The sequence below is a fragment of the Prinia subflava genome, chromosome 4 (genome assembly GCF_021018805.1).
Source record: "Prinia subflava isolate CZ2003 ecotype Zambia chromosome 4, Cam_Psub_1.2, whole genome shotgun sequence".
In the NCBI taxonomy this organism is placed as follows: Eukaryota; Metazoa; Chordata; class Aves; order Passeriformes; family Cisticolidae; genus Prinia; species Prinia subflava.
The window spans coordinates 19,159,401-19,179,593 of NC_086250.1; the positions used below are offsets into that span (position 1 = coordinate 19,159,401).

General features: G+C 39.8%; 1 protein-coding gene across 1 annotated transcript in view; it reads left to right on the forward strand.

Moving 5' to 3' along the window:
• Positions 1–538: 538 nt before the first annotated feature.
• RFX4 (regulatory factor X4) overlaps positions 539–20,193 on the forward strand; it is a 74,692-nt gene continuing 55,037 nt past the window's right edge. Inside the window, exons 1-4 of the mRNA XM_063394862.1 lie at positions 539–715; positions 5,305–5,392; positions 7,887–7,973; positions 14,691–14,751. Of these exons, the coding sequence (XP_063250932.1) occupies positions 539–715; positions 5,305–5,392; positions 7,887–7,973; positions 14,691–14,751 (413 nt within the window). The remainder of the gene's footprint in view (positions 716–5,304; positions 5,393–7,886; positions 7,974–14,690; positions 14,752–20,193) is intronic.

Here is a 20,193-nt window from a genome sequence, read left to right on the forward strand (position 1 = left end):
GCTTTCCTGCCCAAGTATTCTGGAGGAGTTAAAAAATTATTAACTGTGGTGCTTTTTGTTATTAGTTTAAGCATGGCACGTCAATTTTTAATATGCTTTATCAAATAGTTTAGTAGAAAAATCAATCCTAGGTCTGAAGATCTGGCTAAACAAAACAAAAGAGCTCTCTCACACTCAAGAGAGCTATTCTTTGCATTCTTATGGTATCATGGAGAATCTTTACAATGCTTTACCAGAATCATGAGTCAAAGAAAAAGAACAAAAACATTCCTGCCAACATCTACAAAGTGCCCTGGACCAATGTCCATTAACCCTGAAGTAGTTCCAATAGAATTGTATGCCAAGAAATGAGAACAAAAGAAAGGACTGCAACAAGAGTGCCTGACATTTTCCCCTGTTGGAAATGGAATAAAAAGTTAGATTAGCAAACAAAACACCAAGGTATCTGGCAGCTTGTCAGGGTAGCAGCTCTGCCATCTGCACCAAGGCCATGTGTCACTGTCATCCCTGAGGAGCAGGTCTCTTGGAAGAACAGAAGATGGCTATGCAGGACCAGGGAGGACACTGGCATGATTTCCTGTGGAGCTTGAGGATGTTCCTGACAGCTTGCACGCACTGGCTGAAGGGAGTGTGCCTTGCCAGCCCATGGCACCGAATGAGGCAGCAAGGAGCAAACCCGGGCTCTGTGTGGCAGGTTCTCCTCGATGGAGAGAAGGTTGGAGAGAAGCTGGTTTTGGGAACTAGGAGTGTCTGTGTGCTGAAGCAGTCACAGGGAACAGCAGCTGGACAGTGACCCTTGTGTGGTCTCACAAACCTTTCATTTGGCAGTGGAAAGGAGGAACATTTTGATTGCATCACTATGAAAACCTAAATCTTAGAAAATTATCATGTGATTTGCTGTCCCAAGTAATGTTTATGGCTTGATTTTAGTTGATTTTGGTAAGTTTAATGCCCTCAATGGGAGCCAGTGGCTGCCAAGCCCTGTTTGCTTTCTTTCAAGCAGTGTGGTTCTTTAAAAGCTTTAAATGTGCCAAACCTGTAACCAACCTGCACAGCACTCCAGCAGTATTACACTTCTGAGGTGGCAGATGTGCCTGCAGCCAGCAGTGCTGTGCTGCAAGGTGTGAGAGAGATACAGAACACAAATCTTTGCTTCTGCTCAGACCAGATGTTGTACACAGCAGGTACTAGAATACGTGTTTAGTAGTTTGATGGTCAGACTTCAGGTTTATCTCCTAATCATTACTCCCAAGAGAAAGGGATCCTCTCTTTTGCCTGTAAGGGACTGTTCTAAAGTAGTGATTTCTCTTATAAGCTTATATGACCAATTGCTCCAAGACATTGACATGTTAGAAGTCTTCACTTGAATTTGTCAAAATGTTGCATACACTGGCTCATTTTTCCTTACTTTCGTTCAGATAACATTTAGAAATTAGATCTGCAGCACACTAAGGGATGGCCAAAGCAGGCAGGCTGCTCAGACATTATGAATTTAACAGCTGGGGAGGTTAGAAGTTCTCTGTCCACAGGAGTGGTGCAACATGAAGAACACGAACAGAGAGGTTTTGTGGTGCTGACATATCTCAGGCCATGTTCAGCAAGATCAGCTCAGCAGAGAAAAGCTCAATGGATTGTGCAAACCTCAGCACTTACTCTGAGACAGACCACAGAAGAAGCTGTCAGGGCAATGATGGTTTCTTTAATAAGAAAAGATATAGAATGTCATCCCATCAACTCTCCTGTTGGCACCATGGGCTATCTAAATAGAAATGGGAGGTTCCATGACCTTCAGTCAGCCTCTTGAGATTTTGTGTTACTGCATCTACTGGCTAAATCTGCTGTTAGCAACCATTTTGTCTTGGCCTAACAGATCAGATGAGCAGCTAGACAGGGTTGCTGGCCAGCTTGGTACTGAGACACTTGGCAAAGAGATGCTGCCAGAAGAGATGAGTAACTCTTCCCTCTGAGAACATCGAACAAATAGCTCAGAGGGGTGCTGTGACTCCGTATGCGTGAGAGGAGTTTCTCCTCTGTCACCGGAACTGTAAAATTAAGTCTGTTCTCACTGCTAAATATCAGTTTTTCCAGCAGGTCCTCTTATAAATACATTAAAATTGGGTAGTTCCTTTATGTTTGCATTATCTACTTTTAGATACCTCTGTTCACAGTTACTTACAACTCTCTTAAAATTTGCCTTGAGAAAGTGGGGCAAAAAATTACAAGAGCAATCATGAATAAAAGAGCTGGACTATTGCAGCTATGCCATCCAAGTTGTTATGTAGCTCAGGCAGTGGTTTGGGTCCTAGCAAACCTTATATTCTTTTCCAGTGACTATTTCAGTGATGAGCAAACTTATGTGGAAGAAGTGCTGGGCTGTGCGTAGCTCCCCAAGTAAATTGTCATGCTTGTTGATGACTTGAAAATTTGGAGTATGAGAGCCAGTCTAGAGCTGAAAGCACATGAGAGGGTTTTTCATACAATTGCTACGGCTTTGGTGAAATAAATGGTTGTGGAAATATTGTCATTACCAAAGCCTTGGCTATCTCTCTAGGTCATGGGGATTCTCATCTCACACACTTCCACAAAAATAGTGGTTCCCAATTATGCCAGTGATAATACCCCATCCAGATCAGATGGATCAGAGGATGTGGCACAACTGTGGAAAACCAGAACTGTTTGTACTGCTCTAGGGAATGAGGTAGAGCAGCTCAGATCTGGGTGACCACAGAGCTTTATTCTGCCCATAAAACCTCTTAATCTCCCTTCAGGACACACACACATGCCCACAGGGCTGTAGCCAGCAGCTCTGGGTACACTCAGTCCTAAGCTGTGTGGCACAGCCCCCAGTGCCTGTGGCCACAGTGGCTCACAAAGGCCAGAAGAGCCGTGAGTACAGGTGGTGCTGTCACTGCAGCTACTCTTGACCCTCCTGGCAGGACAGCGGGAGCAGAAGCCACTATGGCTGTGATCAGACCCATCTCCTCTTTTCTGCAGAGAGAAGCCCCAGTGGCTCTGGCTATGGCATGCCCATGTGTGAGTAATGAGGGTTTTGGGCTGCAAAGATACTTAGCTAATAACAATTACACAAACAGGGAGTAATTATCTCATTAAATGTACTGGCAATACACAGGCTCCTCTGCTGCATCACCTCAACTCAAGCTCTGGGGGGGAAAGCCTTTCAAAGATGTATTCCAGAAGCAAGCCTTACCTTCTGAAGGAGATAACATGTCAAAATAATTTGTCAAAAAAATATTTAAAGAACGTTTCTCCTTCTCATTTCTGACAGTTCATGGAAGTTCCTGCCCCGAGCAGCTCTTGTGTGTTTCTGTCTCGAAACTCCCAGGCCTGCCTCCCCAGCTCAATCTTTGAAACACCATACAAATGAAAATACACTGTTTGTTAAAAAGAAGTGGCTTGGTAGGGGTAGGGTAAAGCTTCACAGGCTTCTGCTCTGCCCAGTTTTGAAAACAACTTCAGTTGAAACGTCTGTTGGTAAAAGTGTGATGGACACAGAATGGAAGTGAAATACTCTGGTGCTTGAGTCTCCATGGGTGTGTCAGCTTTAGAAAGAATGGGATCAAAAAGAAAGAGGCAAAATTAGAGCCAGAAATACTTCCATAAGTATTTTAAATTCATCTTTCAGCATTTAATATGGAATTTTTTTTTTTTTTTTTTTTTTTTTTTTTTTTTTTTTTGGTGGTGGTGCTGGTGGTGTAATAGTAAGGTATTCTGTCAGAAAATTTACACTGGGAAAATTATTGTAATTTGAATAATGATTTCCTGTCCCTCATGCAGGAATCCCACAGCAGACACAGTGTATTTATATTTAGTGGTATGCAAAATTATATAACAAAAATTTTAAGGCTGAGGAACACAGTTGTGCATTTCACTACAGTTCACTCTCAACCTGCGTGAAATTAAATAGCCGCTATATTTGAAGATGAATCTTCAAAATGTCATTAAAAACATTATTTTCTTTCTTTGCTAGTAAGATTATGATAGTTTCCATCCTGTATCACAGTTATGAGTAAGTGATTATACTACATTTTACTACTAGCTATTCCTAATCTGTTTTTTTGCCTTTTCACTAGTGCTGATCCTTGTTGTTTTAGTACAATTGAGGGTACAGTGTGCTGGGGCTTCTGATGGGAAGGAGTCCCAGAGGGGGAGAGGAAATGCCTTAAGGCTTGATACACTAAAAACACAGTGAGTTACATATAAAAAAAATACATATAAAAATACAGCCTGTATTAGGATGTAGTTTCTTCTGTTCTCACAAGCAGTTCCCATTAGAAATTCAGGGGTTCTCATGTTGTGTTAATGATTCATCATTGTTATCAGGTCTGATGTGCTTTTCTGCTTAATCACTGCCCGAACTCTCCATCATTCTGTGAGTTTTCCTCCTGTGAAATCCTGCCTGTGAAAACTTTATAAGGTCTAAGTGCAAGAATTAAGCTTTAATCTTAAATAATTTCCATCCCACATGACTCAATGTGTGTTTAGAACAGTGGAGTGATGTGGTTGGTGCCAGCCTTGGGAGAGAGCCACAGCTTCGAGACACCGAGGGTTCTCCATGGGTCTTTTCTTGCAGCCCTGCCTGGGACAGGCACACCCATGTGTCCTGAGGACAAGAGCATTCAACGTGTAGAGGGCTCTACCCAGTGGGTTCCTTAGCTCTGGAACAAGATCTAATGCTATTTACTCTGAAAGAGCTTGTAAAAGTCAAACTAATTTTGACTTTTGATTTTGTTCACTCTGCCTCTGTCTCCTTTTGTTTCAACTGGGGCAGGTGTTACCATGTCTGGGACCTGTGGGCTCCTGATGAGAATATTTAAAATTTTAGAAAAACTGTAGTTGTGTTTTCTTTTAATACCTCAAGATACTGTTATTAATATTGGCAGTTTAAAGCCTTGTAAAAATGTTTTTCTTTATACAAACTGTAGAAAAATAACTACTTGTTAAATGAAGTTACATATTGGAATATTTATTTATACTTGCATAGTTTAATTTGTGAGATAATACAACTTTTAAATAGTTAATTGATTTTGTCACATTTTTTCATCTGCCAAATAATTTGACAAATTTGCCACTCCCTGATATTTTTGCTCAAAAGAGTTAGTTTTCTTCATTCTTTGCTGCCAGACAGGTCATGTATCTCTTCAGGCCTGAAGAATTTCTATCAGTTATTTAAATGCAAGGCCACAAAGAGAAAGCCAGACTCAGGCTGCAGCAGGCTGAACCGGGGTGATTCAGGACCAAAGGAGCTGCAGCACATAATTAAACAGTAACTGCACCCTGCTCCAGGCTTTAGATGTGGCGGTGTACACTGGCTGCTTTTCTGTCAGAAAGGGGAACGCGCGCAGCTATCCGAGACACTGCGAGGACAGAGATGGTGAGAATGGTTACTGAGTGACACTTAAAAAGTTGAGGTTTTTTCCACTACTTAGGCAGGGAATTTGACTAAAGATGGCTGCTGCCAGTTCCCTGCTGCCGAGAGAAGGGGATGCATCCCAGCTTCCCAGCTCCCAGTGCCGGCAGGGAAAGAAAGGGCAGCGCTGGGCATCGGTCTCCCCTTGGCGCTAATGGCAGCCGCCTTTGCTTGTACTCTCTGCGGCTGGGCTCAGAGCCAAGGGAATTATATACAGCCATGGCTGTGTGCTGAAAGGAGGAGGGTGTAGGGTAATCTTTCCCAAGGCTTCTTGCACCTCTGCCTGATGTTGCCCTCAGCAGCAAGTTTCTCTTCACCTGTAAGACAGCTCACAGTACTAAAATGGGACCGGAGAGATGCTATGAGCTCATTTTTAGGGTAGCAAAAGAAATCTAGCACACAGCAGCCATATCGTTGTCTTGGCCCTTGGACAAGAAGGTGATAGATCCCCACCCCATGCAGCTGAGCAGCACAAGCAGGGAAAGCCTCCGAGTTGGAGCTGTCACCGGCTTGTGGGTTTGTAACTGAGCGGGGGCTGATTTCATAGCACAGGCCCTGCTGGCAGGTTTTATGGCGTGGTGTCAGCAGCCTCAGCGTGATTTTTAAACAATCAATGTGTTGAATTTGATGGGAGAAGAAATATCCTTTAAAAATCTATTGCAAACAAGTGGATTGTTTGATGGTTTTCAGAGAAGTACCTCAAAGGAGCAGGCTGTGTGGCTGTGAGGCTTTTAGGCACAAGTGTGATGATGAATGAGGAAGATGAACACAGAGATGTGCTTGTATTGATGAAGGCAGCACTGCAGCATGTTCCTAATGTGAATATGTGGGGAGGGGAATAGCCTGGAGCTGCCACAACACTGCCTGAAATCCCCAGGCACACAAAGCAACAGTACCTGGAGTCTTGTGGCAGGGTCTGGAAACCAGCTCTGAAGGGTTCTCAGCACACCCTTTCTTTCTGAGGTTCTGCACAGGCCCTGTTGTCCTTTTGTTTACATGGCAGTGAGGGGGATGTGTACAGAGGAATATGCACAAGTTTATTCAACTGCCTGGGTTTAAAAGCATTTTTCCTGCAGGATGTATTCGGCCATGACTATTCATTTATTTGTTTATTGGCATCTAGTGCTGAAATGAAGTCATACCAACTTTTATCTTCTATAAACCAGATGAGCAGCTTTCCCAAGACACTGGGCTCCTGCTTTCCCTTCAAGCGTGCTGCTGTGATGGGCTTTTGCTGGCTGGCAGACTACTGCCTGTGCTGTGCAGGTATCCTGGTGTCTGGTGAGGGACTTATGGAAAGGAATCTGGAGCCATTTCCATGTCTTTGAAGGTGTTTCTGGCTCTGGCAGTTTGCTGACAGCCAGGCCTGTTTCCCCTTATTTCTTGTGCATCTCTTCAGTCAGTGGGGTTGTTTCCTGTTGTAACTGCATGCTTGCCTTGCAGCCTTCCCATCTATCCCTTCCTTTTCTTGCCTTGACCACAGGGAGCTCTCTGAGCATAAACTCATTTCTGCTCATGTTCATGCCCTTGAAAAATAATCCTATGAGGGAGGTCAGTTTATTGTAGCAATATGCAGGGATTTAGGCAAACTCAAGAACCTGTATTTCATACTTTGTCCAAGGAAACACATAAGGTGTAACTTTTGCCCTGAAGACCTGTAACAGTATATTCTGCTGAGCTTGGTGCATCCTCTAAAGTCATCAGGGGATGTAAGTTATAGCTTCCAGGAAGAACAGCAGATTCAAATCAATATATGGCTGTAGGTAACTCATCTGACTGGTGGGAATGAATTGGAAAACACGGAGGAACGGGAGTGGTTGCATTTGCACTGCAGAGTGATGAAGGTTTGGGCAGCTCAGTGGCTGCTGTGATGCTACGTTGGACTTACACCAGTGAGAAAAAGATCTCAGGAATGCCTGGGACTCCACCAGTGTGAACGAGATTGTAGGACTGGGCTTCACAGAGCAGAGAGTTTGATCCTCAATTTAACCAAAATTTACATGAATGATTGATTTCATATCCATTAAGATTTCATCCAAAACCAGCAGGAATATTCAAGGATATAAACCTTTGCCAGACTAAGACTTGGAAGCTAGTGCAATTTCCATGTTTCACTTGATTTTTATTTTGTAAGGTATCATGTGATGGGGGACAGAATATCCCGAGGACATTTGTTTTGTACACAGGAGAGTTTCAGCCTCTCTAGTTTAAAAGCAAAAAAAAACCCCAAATGAACAACAACAACAACAAAAACCCAAAAATGACACAAGAAAGCAACAGTTAAGTTTGAAAGCAAGAAAGGATTTTCTTGCTAAATATCCTCAGACCAAGCATATTTTAATAGAAATGCTAAAGATCACCATCTGTTGATTGCTGGCACTTTATTTAGATTTATCTGTTGCAAATTTATATTTTATGCAAAGACAATCAAACAAAAGAGCTTTTTTTTTTTTTTCAGAGAGTTGGATTGAACGATGTCTCAATGAAAGTGAAAACAAACGTTATTCCAGTCACACCTCTCTGGGGAATGTTTCTAACGATGAAAGTAAGTAACTTGTCTTTCCTTTAAAGTGAGTGTGAACATGTCCAAGTGCTCGTTTCCGGCTGTAAATGTTGCTACAGCTCGATTAAAATTTTTAGTACTGTGTATTTTAAAGAGTCAACTCACTTGACATACCCAATAGTTTTATTACATTTTTTTTCTGGGTTATTTGCATTTTTTAAAAGGAAATAATACTTTTTATTGGTTAAAACAATCGGAAGAATTTGTGTGTCTCTGGATAAAGGTTGTACCACTAAAATACGCTGTTAGTTTCAGCTTAGAAGAAAAACCACCTGATTTGTGCTTTTCACTGGCAAACACCATGTGGTCAAAATATGGGAAAAAATGTGCTGTTTTCCAATACTACTCTATCAAAACACAAAAAAAAATTCTTTCCATTAAGAATGAAACAATCATGAGATTAAAAAAATCACTTACTAAAACATGATATTGCTTTCTTTTTTAGTCACACAGACAAAACAATTATTAATCTATCTGATTTAAAAATAGCTATTTTTTTTCTTTTCTAGTGATAGTAATTTTAGATCTTGATTTTTAACAATAGCAGGTAATCAAAATTACTTCAAAGTAATTTAAAATAACCACATTGATTATTTTCAACATTGCAAGAGAATTGTTAGCTTACCATTTAGTTTTCCCTGTTTATGGAATTTCTGTTCTGCTTAATTTGCCTAAAGCAAAATACTCTTCATACTACTTTTCCTCTCAGGACTTCATATATTCACATTATAAACATTAATGCAGGTTGAATTCTTTAATTCAGTAACTAGTAATTTATATTTTAAATAACTTCATTGCTGCAATTCCCTTTTACTTTTTTTTGCATTTTAAGAGAATTATTTATTTTGATGTCATAGTAAAATTGCATGCCTCGTTGCACAATGTTGTAATGGATCATTAAATTTGCTGTATTGGGGTTTTACTATTTGATAGTGATATCTTTTGAGGAAATATTTCTGAAGGAGAAGGAAGATGTTAGTAGAAAAATGGTATTTATTCATGACTCTTAAGCTAAGAACAGTGGACAAGAATCTTTAAAGGTAGACAATGAAACTGGGAGAGGTTTGGGGTTTTCTGTTTTTAAAAAAATAAGGAATAGAAATTAATTTATCTTCTAAAAATTATAGTGGATTGTAGTGAAAATACAAACAACAGCTTGTTATTTTCAATTTTTGAGATCCTGCGAGATACACAAAATTAATTTTGCTCTGATGCTACTGAGAAAGTGATGGAAGAAATCTGTAATGAATGAGATGTGTATTCAGACTCCTAATAGGGCCAGAATTCAGGACTGTTAAATGTGCTTTAAATATGAGCATGAGAAACTTCCACATAGCTGGGGCTGGTAAAACAAGGACCTGTGTGGTTAATAAGAGCAGGTGTTTCAGACAGTGGCATTGAGAGGATAGGATGGAGGCTCATCCTCTTTTCTGGTTCTGGAATTAAGGGGTAAGCAATGATAATGAAAGGCAGTGAATTTAGAACAGATAAAACAAATACATAAATGAATGTGTTCTACTATTTGTGTGCAGAAGACATTGTCACAGCGTATAATGGAAACCCAAATGAGAGGCAGAGTTGATTTTATCTTGCTTCCTTCTTAATAGCCAGTTCTTCCAGATGCTTCCTTTGCACAGATTACCAGCATTTCTGCAGTGCAGATAAGAGAATTAATCCACCTGGAAAGTCATCCTTGTTTTGAGGAGGAGATGAGGGAGGGGAGAAGGTGAAGAGGAAGAAGTAGGAAAATAAGCCACAGCAATAATCTGAAATCCAGAACAAACCAGAAGTTTTACTGTGGAAATCATTATCTTACATGCTCCTTTCTAGACCTCGAGTCCTTTCTAACATTTTTCTAAACTGCCTAAACATCATCCAAGAAATTTCCAAACCATTGTGTCATTCTTTGTCCAGCCTCTGCCATACATTTACAAACAAAGCAGGAGGCAAAATGTTTTGAGAAAACCCACATAACCCTATTTGAATTTTTCAGAATGGTGGTCAAATTGCTGTTGTCAGTGTAGGCCCAATTTTCTTCTGCAACCAAAATAAAGCTTAATCCACCTTTCTCTTGACTAGTTTTTTGTCTCTACATACATGAGGTAGCTGTTGGCTGGACTACCAGAGAAAATGTGGGTTTGGTTTTCAGTTGGGGTGGGCTTTGTTTTTGGCCTTGTCTCCACTGAAGATTATGAGAACTTGTGCTGTGAACTGATAATGTTCTTACTGGGCATAATGCTCGCTCTTGTCACTGTGGTTTTTTTCCTGGATGATTTTAGAGTTCATGGAGTTTTAGGACAGGAATAATAGTTTTGCTGATCTCCTCTTCTACAGCTGAAGTATGTCATAGAACCATACTTGAGGCCACAGGGGTCCTTTGCAGTCTGCCATTCTTACCCCGCTATGCCCAGGCCTCTTGAACCTGCATTACACTGGGAAAGGAAGCAATGACTCATAGCCATGGATTCACATCTTCTCTGTGCTTCCTGGGGTGCTTCTTACCCTTTTGGAACATTTTATGACCTCTTCCAAACCACAACTTTTACATTCTAATACAAAGATTATCATTAAATTTTATTTCACTTTCTAGCTTTTAAAACATTTTTCCTGATGCCACTTCCACATTCCACGTTAGTCAAAAGATTCACAGAAAAAGGGAACGGTACAACCTTGTAGCCAAGAATTAAAAAGAAACCAACTCAATACATTTTCTATGTACTGTGCATTGAACCAGATTATCCAAATTGAAATAGAGATCTGAAGAACACAAATAAAGATTTACCACAGTTTCGACTTCAGTTCCGTGGGGAAGGAATCATGATGTTTCTTGATGAAGTGGAAGAGTTGCTTGTCCAAATTTTCTTGCTTATTTGGAAATGTGAGTGTGTAGGCTTCCTAGGAGATAAAAGGAAATATTCAGACTACTTTTTGTGCTTCAAAAGTGGTGTTCAAAATCCACGTTCATGCTGGCTGTAATGGACTTATCCAGCAGCTTTGGTTTTTGTTTGAACTAAACCTCTTATTTTTCCATTAAAAAATGTTTAAAAAGAGCTACTTGTTTTCACTGAAACTTTCCTTGGAGAAAATTCTTTCTTTTTCAGTCATACCTACTCAGTGAGAATTATGCCCCTATGTTTCTGAGAGGATTTTAAAAAATCCCACTATTCTAAAAGCATGGAATACATGCTAATGAGCCCGAGTCTCATTTATGGCTACATGTAACTAAGAGACAAGACAGCTTTGTACTATAATTTAATTTTGACTAAGGCCAAATCACTTCTAAGAAGTCAGAATCTGGCTTGCAGGGGGTACGGAGGAAGAAGATATTCTTCTGAAAAATGTGCAGCTACCTGAACTAAAGGATGGATTTTATCTATATAAAGACACTAACGGCATATTGCTCCTTAACGGTTTTGAGAAACATGCAGGCAGCACTGGGACATACAGGGCTCTCCAATTACCTCCACAGCAGAAAGAAGGGCTTAGCTCTATTTTAGTTAGGATAAACAGACACCAACACTTTACAAAAAAGGTGTGTCTTTGCTTTGGGTTGTTCCACTCTCTGTGTTTAAGGCAGCAGGCTCAAAGCCTCTGAGCACAGCTCCTGCTGTCTCCATGTCTTGCACCAAGAAGTAAGAAATCCCTTGAGCTGTACCTAGAATCAGACAGCAAAAGTTAGAGGATACCACTGAGAGCTTTGGGAAAGCCACAAAGATACAAACAGAACTCTACCGGGGTGGCTTTGAAACAAAATTTTGGAAGTAAGATGGAGCAGGTAGCAAAGAAACTTCCTTGGAGTTTGGGACCAAAGGATTTTCTGATATCTCTGGGAGCCAACAAATACTATTTTTTCTAGAACATCATTGATTCCTGGTTTTATGATGTTTAAAGACCCCTTCTATGCTGAGAGCTTTATTTGCAATTATCTGCATTTACTAAGCTATTATCTGCATTCAGTTTGGGATGAATACCAAGTTTTCCACCTAATCAGGGACCTTGAAGACACCTTTCCTCAGAACGCTGGTAGTCCTCCTCCTAGCAGTGGAGTGAGCACACTAGATGGGTTTCTCCCTGAGGTGCTGTGTGGGAACACTTGCAGCTGTGAATTCGAAACAAGATTTTTCCTTCAAGCCCTTTGGGATTTGGCCCAGTAGAATTGTCATGTCTCTTCTTTGACAGTGCCTCCCAGCAGGACTTCTTTTCAGTGACTTTTCCTTCCTTTCAGTGACTTATTTCCTTTTCCCACAAAATAGGTCGGATTTTAAAAGTATTGACTTTTAAAAGACATGACTATTTTAATCTACAGTGTTCATGTGAATTGGTAAAGTTACAGGCCAAAAAGTAAGAAATGCTGTTTTCCCTTCTCTCTTTCATTCTAGACAAGGTGATCTGGTATCAGACCAAGTCAGTAGTTAAACATTCTCTGTTTGATATGGACACCATTAGGTGCCCTCCTGCCAGCTAAAATATTAAGTATAGCGATATTTAATATTTTATGCTAGTCAATTTTCTGATGAGATTATATTTTAAACTAGACAAGGTAGAATTAAGAGCTCGTATATGTAATACTGAAGGTTTGTATTTCTAGGTCCCATCTATTCCTGTACCATCTCCTTTGCATCTTTATAATAGAAAAGTGAAACTTGGCTGGCAGCTGGTGCATTGGCAGAAAACGAAGTTGAACTATTTTCTTGTACAGAGAACTGATTTTGGAGCAACAAGCAGTAACTCTGAAAAATTTAGCTTTGTTGAAAATCCAGTTGTTCAAAGGAAATTAATGCTTAAAGAAATTTTCTGAGTTACAGTTGAAGTCTGTTGTTCCCCTTCTTGGTTTTAAGGGACAGTTATGGGAAGATGCTGAGGAGCCTTTAAGAAGGATCCCCGGGAAGCAAACATACCTGAGGAAGGAGACATAAATTGCAGTTTATGACCTAATTGTCAGTTTGTGTTGTTAGAACAAATCCTTACGTGCCAGGAGCTGAGTATGGCTGGCGTGAAGCGTGTCTGAGCGCAGGTTAGGTAAGGCACCGGCCCACAGGAGCCCACTCTAAACGCAAGTGAAAAACAGCTGTGGGGGGAATGGACAGAGTGTAGAGATGTTGTGTAACTTCGATATTGACTCGATGTTTGCTGTCTGCAGCTATCCGGAGGGGAATTCAGCCCCGTTAGCACAGGTGGAAGGCCCCCCGTGCCAGGTCCACAGCGTGAGGGGCGGCAGCCGCGGCCGCTCGGCATCCGGCCCCGTGTGCTGCGCGCCGACCGCCTGCTCAGGAAAAACAAACGAAACCCACGATTTAAAAGCGATTTGAGATGTGTATGTTGGTCCTGTGCGCTGAATAAAAGCGGGCCCTGAAAGGCAGGGAGGGAGTGTGCGGCCCAATAATTAGGGGCTCATTGTCATGCAGATGCGGAGGGGGTTGCGCAGTGGGATTTCCCGGCGCTCAGGGGAGCGGCCGCAGGGTGAGGGATGTTCGGGCGGCACAGCTTCCCTGGGGACGGCACAGCTTCCCTGGGGACGGCACAGCTTCCCTGGGGTCGGCACAGCTTCCCTGGGGACGGCAGAAAATCCTGGGCTGCACACAGAGCCCTCCAAGCTGGGGTGCGCTATTTGTTGTGTGCTTGTGTGCGCGGGTTCCCGGGACAGCACAGAAGGCCTCCCAAGAGGGCCTGATGTTCAGAGGAGATAGCCCGGCCCCCGTAAGATCCAGCATTCTACAGGCTGCTTAAACAACTTCTAAAAGTTAATTACGTGGAGCAATGCGACTTGCAGCGTGGTGTACAGTTTACCTCATTGTTTAGATATCAAAGCCATCTATGCTGAATGCTTTCATCGGGGACAAAGCTGTTAAAAATCTCAAAATGTGTTGGATACAACACTGTTTCCTAAAGAATACCCTTCTGGAGCTGCTGACCGTGCTTCAGTCGGCTTTCACCCAGGAATGTTTTAGCAAAACACGATTAGTTGGAATTATTCTGTACGTATTTCTAAATTATTTCAAAAGATGAAATGCAAACTAGGAAGAATCCGATATTTGAAGTTTTATCTTGATTACCTTTTTCTTTATTAATCTTTTATCCAAATTTTTGGAAAGTCAGCAAATCAGTTGCCCTGGAAACAGTTAATGGGGAAAATTATCAGAGAAATCACCTGAAATAAAGTATATTACAGAATATACATTTCTCCCCGTTCAGAATTAATCTCTGTGAATTTATAAACATCTAACACTTACCTTATGTTAGGATCAAACAATCGGTGTACCCCATTATTTTAAAAGCCTTATCTAATATAAAACTTGTGGAAGGCAACCATTCCCTTTTAGCGAGTGAAACTGTTTACATGTTCTGACATGCTAGTAGAGATCTAAGAGTTGCTTTTTTTCGATATGAATTTATCCTTTTCAATGCCCACAGTCCTAGGCACCATTCTTCTCCTGCCATCAGTGATATTTGCAGGGTTTACTGCTTTAAGCAGTATCTACAGATGGTAGTTTAGGGAACATCATTTCCATATTTAGCAACATTTCCAAAATTTAGCCAAAATTGAGAAAGATTTAGCTCTTGAGCACATTTAATTTTTTTTAAAAATTATTTTTATTAGTTTTTTTAAAAAAATCATACCATTCAAAATTATTTCTTTTTAAAAAACAGATCACAAATTCCTGATGAAATTACATACCTTTTTTGTTTGTTTCTTAACAGATGAGGAAAAAGAAAATAATAGAGCATCAAAACCGCATTCAACTCCAGCTACATTGCAATGGTAAGATGCCTTTAAGAAAAATCAAGAAAATCTATTAGTGTTTTTTCTTATGCATTTTCCAGATGAAGGAATAGAGCTCTTGACCATTTTAGAGTTCTAAAGATACTTTCACTGTAAGTGTTTAATGTGCCTGTTCATAACCTGTACAGCATTTCGCAACAAATGTCTCACAGGATTTGTTTGAACAGAGGAAACTGCTGATACAGTTTAGAAAATCTACTTATCATATTTATTTGCCACCTCGCCAGCCAATTATTTGTGGTTTGTCATCATTGTTACATTTATTACAAAAAGAAAACTAGTATTGAGATTTTTTGAGGGGACTCTCATTTGTTTCAGTATCTGATGAAGCCCACTCTTACCAACTGTTTTACTGACATGAGATCTCTGTAATTTAATGTAGAAGACAAAAGGAAAGAGTTTGAGGTTTGATTAATTTGTCAAAATCCCCTTGCTAAGTTAGTGAGGAGAAAAAAAAAGGAAAGGTAATTAGGAAGAGAGAGAGGGTAGTTGGAGGATTGGTCTACAGTGCTATGAAAATAAACAAGTGCTGTTCCCTGTGATTTGCAGCAGTATTTTAGTCTGCCTGCTTTGTAATGTGTACCTGTAATTCTGACATCCTTTGCTATAGGTCATCTCTTAGACTTTTGCCTCTGTTAAGGTTTTTTAATTCTTCTTTAGATTTCTTCATATTGTAAGTGATCAAGTATCTTTTGAGAGGTTCCATGTATCTGGCAGAACACAGCTTTTACAGTGAAGCCTCTGAGCACACTTATCTGAAATCCCATACTCTTTAGCTTAAGTCTTTTTAAAGAAAGGCCTTTATTCTTAAGAACCTGAAGTACTTCTTGTACCTTCTGGATGAAAAGATAAGATTATTGGTAAAAATGTGAATTTTTTAAAGCAAAATGTTAGCAAACTTTTTTCTCTGCTTCTGTCAGTCTCTTGGGAGATTTCACTGAAAAAAACAGCAAAGAATAATTAATTCAGTGTATTTTACTTCATTTTTTCTGCCTGTGAAATTACATGACTCTGTGAAATATGCATAAAGATGATTTGGATTATTTCTTCTATATTTGCTTTTTAAATTTGATTGGTGAGGTTTTTTGACTAAAAAAGACCTGCGGGTTGATTTTGAATAGGTTGCTGCCAGTATTCAGAAACTTACAGACACTTACAATGCAAATAATGAGATGGTCAAATATAAATAAAGGCATTTAGTTTGGAGCTATTGTTTCTTTGTACCCATTTGTATCACAAAAGTCCTGTTTTTCAGAAGTTTCAGAAAAGTGAATGACTTTTCTTTAACAGACACTCAAGAAAGGGAATAATTACAGACAGAGAGAAAATAAAATAATAATGAAATGTCATAATGGTATTTCGTTATTTTTTATTACTCGTTCCCACAGCTTCAACACAGTTCAAACAGGATAATAAAGAACTATCTAGCTAAAATAAAATAGCAAGTAGGTCTTACCAGTCCCAGATTCAGAGCAGTGTTTATTTTGTAATGAAGTCAGTTAAGAGCCTTTTCCACGGGATCAAATAATGTCGTAGCCAAGAAGCCAGCGTTAATTAGAACATCCAGCGATACAGTTCCCAACAGAAAACGTGCAAATACAGTAAACAGTCTTTTTTGCCAAATACTTTCAAGCTTCATCAGTCATAAAGGTTAGTAAATCCCTAAACTCCTGGGATATTGAGCCCTGCTGGAATGTAGTGTGCACACTAATGCTCATTTAGCAGTGTTTGCAGTAGAATCCTAGAATTTTGGTTTTGAAAAGGTTGCTTGCAACTTCTTCCCTTCTCTCTTGAAAGTGTACTGGCTTACTAGCTGTCTGTTGTATTAGGTGTCTTACATTTTGAGGTAGGTCAAATATTTGAGTCCTTTGAGTCCTTTGGAGCATCTGCCATTTCCTCCATTCATCTTCCACTGAGTTCCATGAGTTAGCAGAAAACAAAGAAGTTTCATGTTTAAAATCTTCAGCTGCTGTCAAACTGAATTATACAATTGGCTGAATTTATTAACAGGCATGTAGGTAAAAAGTTTCCCAGCTTACTAGTCATACCTACAGAACAGATTTCTGGTAGTTTCCATACACTTTTCAACATATGTGCTGCAGCTTTGAGATGGTATTTCCTGGAGAAGTTGATATACTAAATAAAATAAGAAGCTCAAAAGTTAGGGTCAAACTGCTAAAGTGGCAAGCTTATTTTGAGTGAAGCTGTGCGGTTTCCACTGTTCTGGAAAGTCAGACTTTAGTGTTGGGTTATTTGTACAGCAGTAACACCCAGCAATGCATGGGTTGGTAAACTGTTGTGATCAGCACTGCAGAGTTGCTGCACAGAGAACTTCCTGGAGGTGGAGCTTTACATGTTGGACAGTTTTGCTTGCTCAGGTGTGGTGGTTAAACCTCAGCCAACAAATAAATACCACACAGATGCTCACTCCTTCCCTGCTCTCATTGGGATGGTGAGGAGAGTCGGAAAAAGGTAAAACCCGTAGGCTCAGATAAGGACAGATGAATAATTAAAGTAAAAGAACATAATAATAGTAGTAGTGCTAATGAAAAGGAAAAAGAGTCAGAAAAAGAGTCATAAAAAAGTCATAAAAGAGTCAAAAAAGAGTCAAAAAAGAGTCAAAAAGAAAAAACAAGTGATGCACAATGCAGTTGCTCACCACCCATTGACCAAGGCCCAGCCCATCCCTGAGCAGTGATGAGCATCTCAGAGCCAACTCCCCCCCCAACTATTTACTGGGTATGATGTCCTGTGGTATGGAATATTCCTTTGGCCTGTTCAGGTCAGCTGGTCTGGTTATGGGCACCCCCAGCTTCTGTGCAGCTCCTCTCTGGCACAACGTGGGAGACTGGGGAGTCCTTGACTTGGGGTAAGCACAACTTGGCACCACCTGAAAGTGTTATCAACATTATTCTCATACTAAACCCAAAACACAGCACAGTGCCAGCCACTAGGAAAAACAAAAATAACCCTTTCCCAGACAAAAGCAGAGCATCAGGCCTCACACCAAGTATTTGCATGCTCAGGGAAGACTAAAAAATGTATCTGAGTGTTCCTTGGGCAAGCATGTGTCCTGTCTTCTGGATTCAAGAGGTGGAATTGGTGGGGTAAACTATTGACCAGTTTTCAGGATACAGTACCAAACTGCCCTTGTTCTGGCAAATGGAAACCTAGCAATTGCCTGCAGCATCTGGTGTCTGCCAAGTTAAAACTGGTGTTTGAAACTTGTTTTTTTTCTGTTAGATGCTACCAGCATTTAGAGCTAGTGAAGGCAACAGTGTCAAAAAACAGAAACAGCAGAAATGTCAGGTGGAATGAAAAAGAAGAAGAAAGCAGTAGGGAAAGTATAGCAGAGACATAAGGGAAATATGTGCATTTTGTCACATGGTTCATATTGCCATCAGGTTTATTAGTTATTCTTTGTCTGGAATCTTGCTGTAAAAAGCAAATTATATCAACCCCATGGGGAAATATCCTTAATGTTTGTGCCTCTCCAAAAGTGAAATGTGTTGAACATTTTAAATGTGGATGATGAAGAATAGCTGAAGAAGCCAAGAATCATGTCTGGATGACTGTCAGCCTGGCTAAATAGCCTTTTCCTGGAAACAGGAATGATGCTTTTGTTTTGTTTTGTTGATGACACGAAATGAAGTGAAAGGCCTGGTAAATGTAGCATTACTGCCAAACACATCATAATTGAGGAAACTGCCAAATACATCATAATTTGGGAAACTACACAAGCTTGAATGTAACTGTTAAGGCATGAATATAGCAATACCTGGTATTCTGTGCTTATCCCATGTTCCTGTGCTCATTATCATCTGTAAAGCTACAGCTTAGCTCTAAAATGCACATGTTTATTGAGCATAAATAAAGTGGTGAACCAGCTGACCAAGCTGGTATAAGTGTGAAACTTTGTTTTACTTCATTTTGATGTGTGTATGTGTGTTTACTTCCCCAAACAAAGAATTATTACACAGGAATTGTTTGAAGTAAAGACAACCTCATCCCACACAGTTTGCTTGCTTACAGTGTTGGTTCTCTGAATAATAACAGTATTGTCAAACTAAAGTCAACAAAACCATCCTATTTTCTGCAACATTTATAAAAAGACTTTAAAAAGAGCAGGGTAAAGCATAGCTAGGGAATGGATTTTCCCCATATTTGTAATTCCTTATATGTTGTTTTATTCCATCAAAATTAATCTATTCTAGAATCTTCTACGTGATTAACAGGGGTTAACATCACAGTTGTTCTGTGGTCTTGAGATATAAAAATAAATCTGTAACAACACTACAGACTTGAGTCTGATATCTAATCAGAAATCTAATTTAATCTAGAACTATGTAAGTGTATGTGGAGGGAAGCAGTAATGGAGACAGATAAAATTGTCATTCCTGTGGAAGGATTAGGGGCTTTATTCCTGTACTGTAGTGGTACAAAAGGTCTCATTGTGAGATACTGGATTTCACATGGCTTTATTACTACACTGCATAAAATGTATATTTATATATATATATATATTCTATAACTGGTAATCATTTGTTAGGTAGGAGATTGCATTCATTATTTTTCTACAATACTGTAGAATGAACCTGGATTCAAAACATGATAAAGTTGTTAAATAAAAGACAGGAAAATAAAAGAAGTGGAGCAAGATGGGGTTTTGATCATTAAAAAAAAAGTTCAGGTATAAATGGGGTATTGTTCAGTGTCAGACTAATGACTCTCTGTGAAAGAGAGGAGAAAAAGAGAAAAATTCATCAGATATGAAGAGAAATAATTAACTGCTTTTCTTTCTGTCCTGTCTTGGTCACGGAAGCTGACATTCCAATTAGCAGCTATAGTATACAAACGAACTCTCCAGGTTTTGAAAGGAGGTTTTGTTACAGCACTATGAAATTGAGGAAAGATGCCATGATGATATTTCTGTAGAAACCAGGGAAGAGTAGATGTTGCCCATACAAACCGATTCCATTCATCTAGCCGGATATCTTATTAAAATACTTTGCAGTCACAAATGATCACGATAACTGAAATGGAAGGTACGCAGGTCCTGAAAAAGGCAATGAAGGAGAGAAACAAGATATTTGGAAGGTGTTGTACAGCTATCAAATGGCAGGGGATTATTTGATGTAAAACTGGGGGTTTTTGAGACTGCATATTTATTATTAATACAATTAAGAGTAAGTTAACTTCTTCCCTTACCCAGCAAGGCAGACAAGCACCCACGTGACCGTAGATGCCTATGATTGACACTATCAATGACAAGATTAATTATGGCTTAATGTTAAGTGTGTATGTAAATATCTCTTGATCATTTTTGGGTCAGCAATCATAAAAATGGCACTTCAAAGGAATGTTTATTCTAATCTACAGAATTATAATGACACCAGTTTCAAGCTTTAAAGATGAAGCATA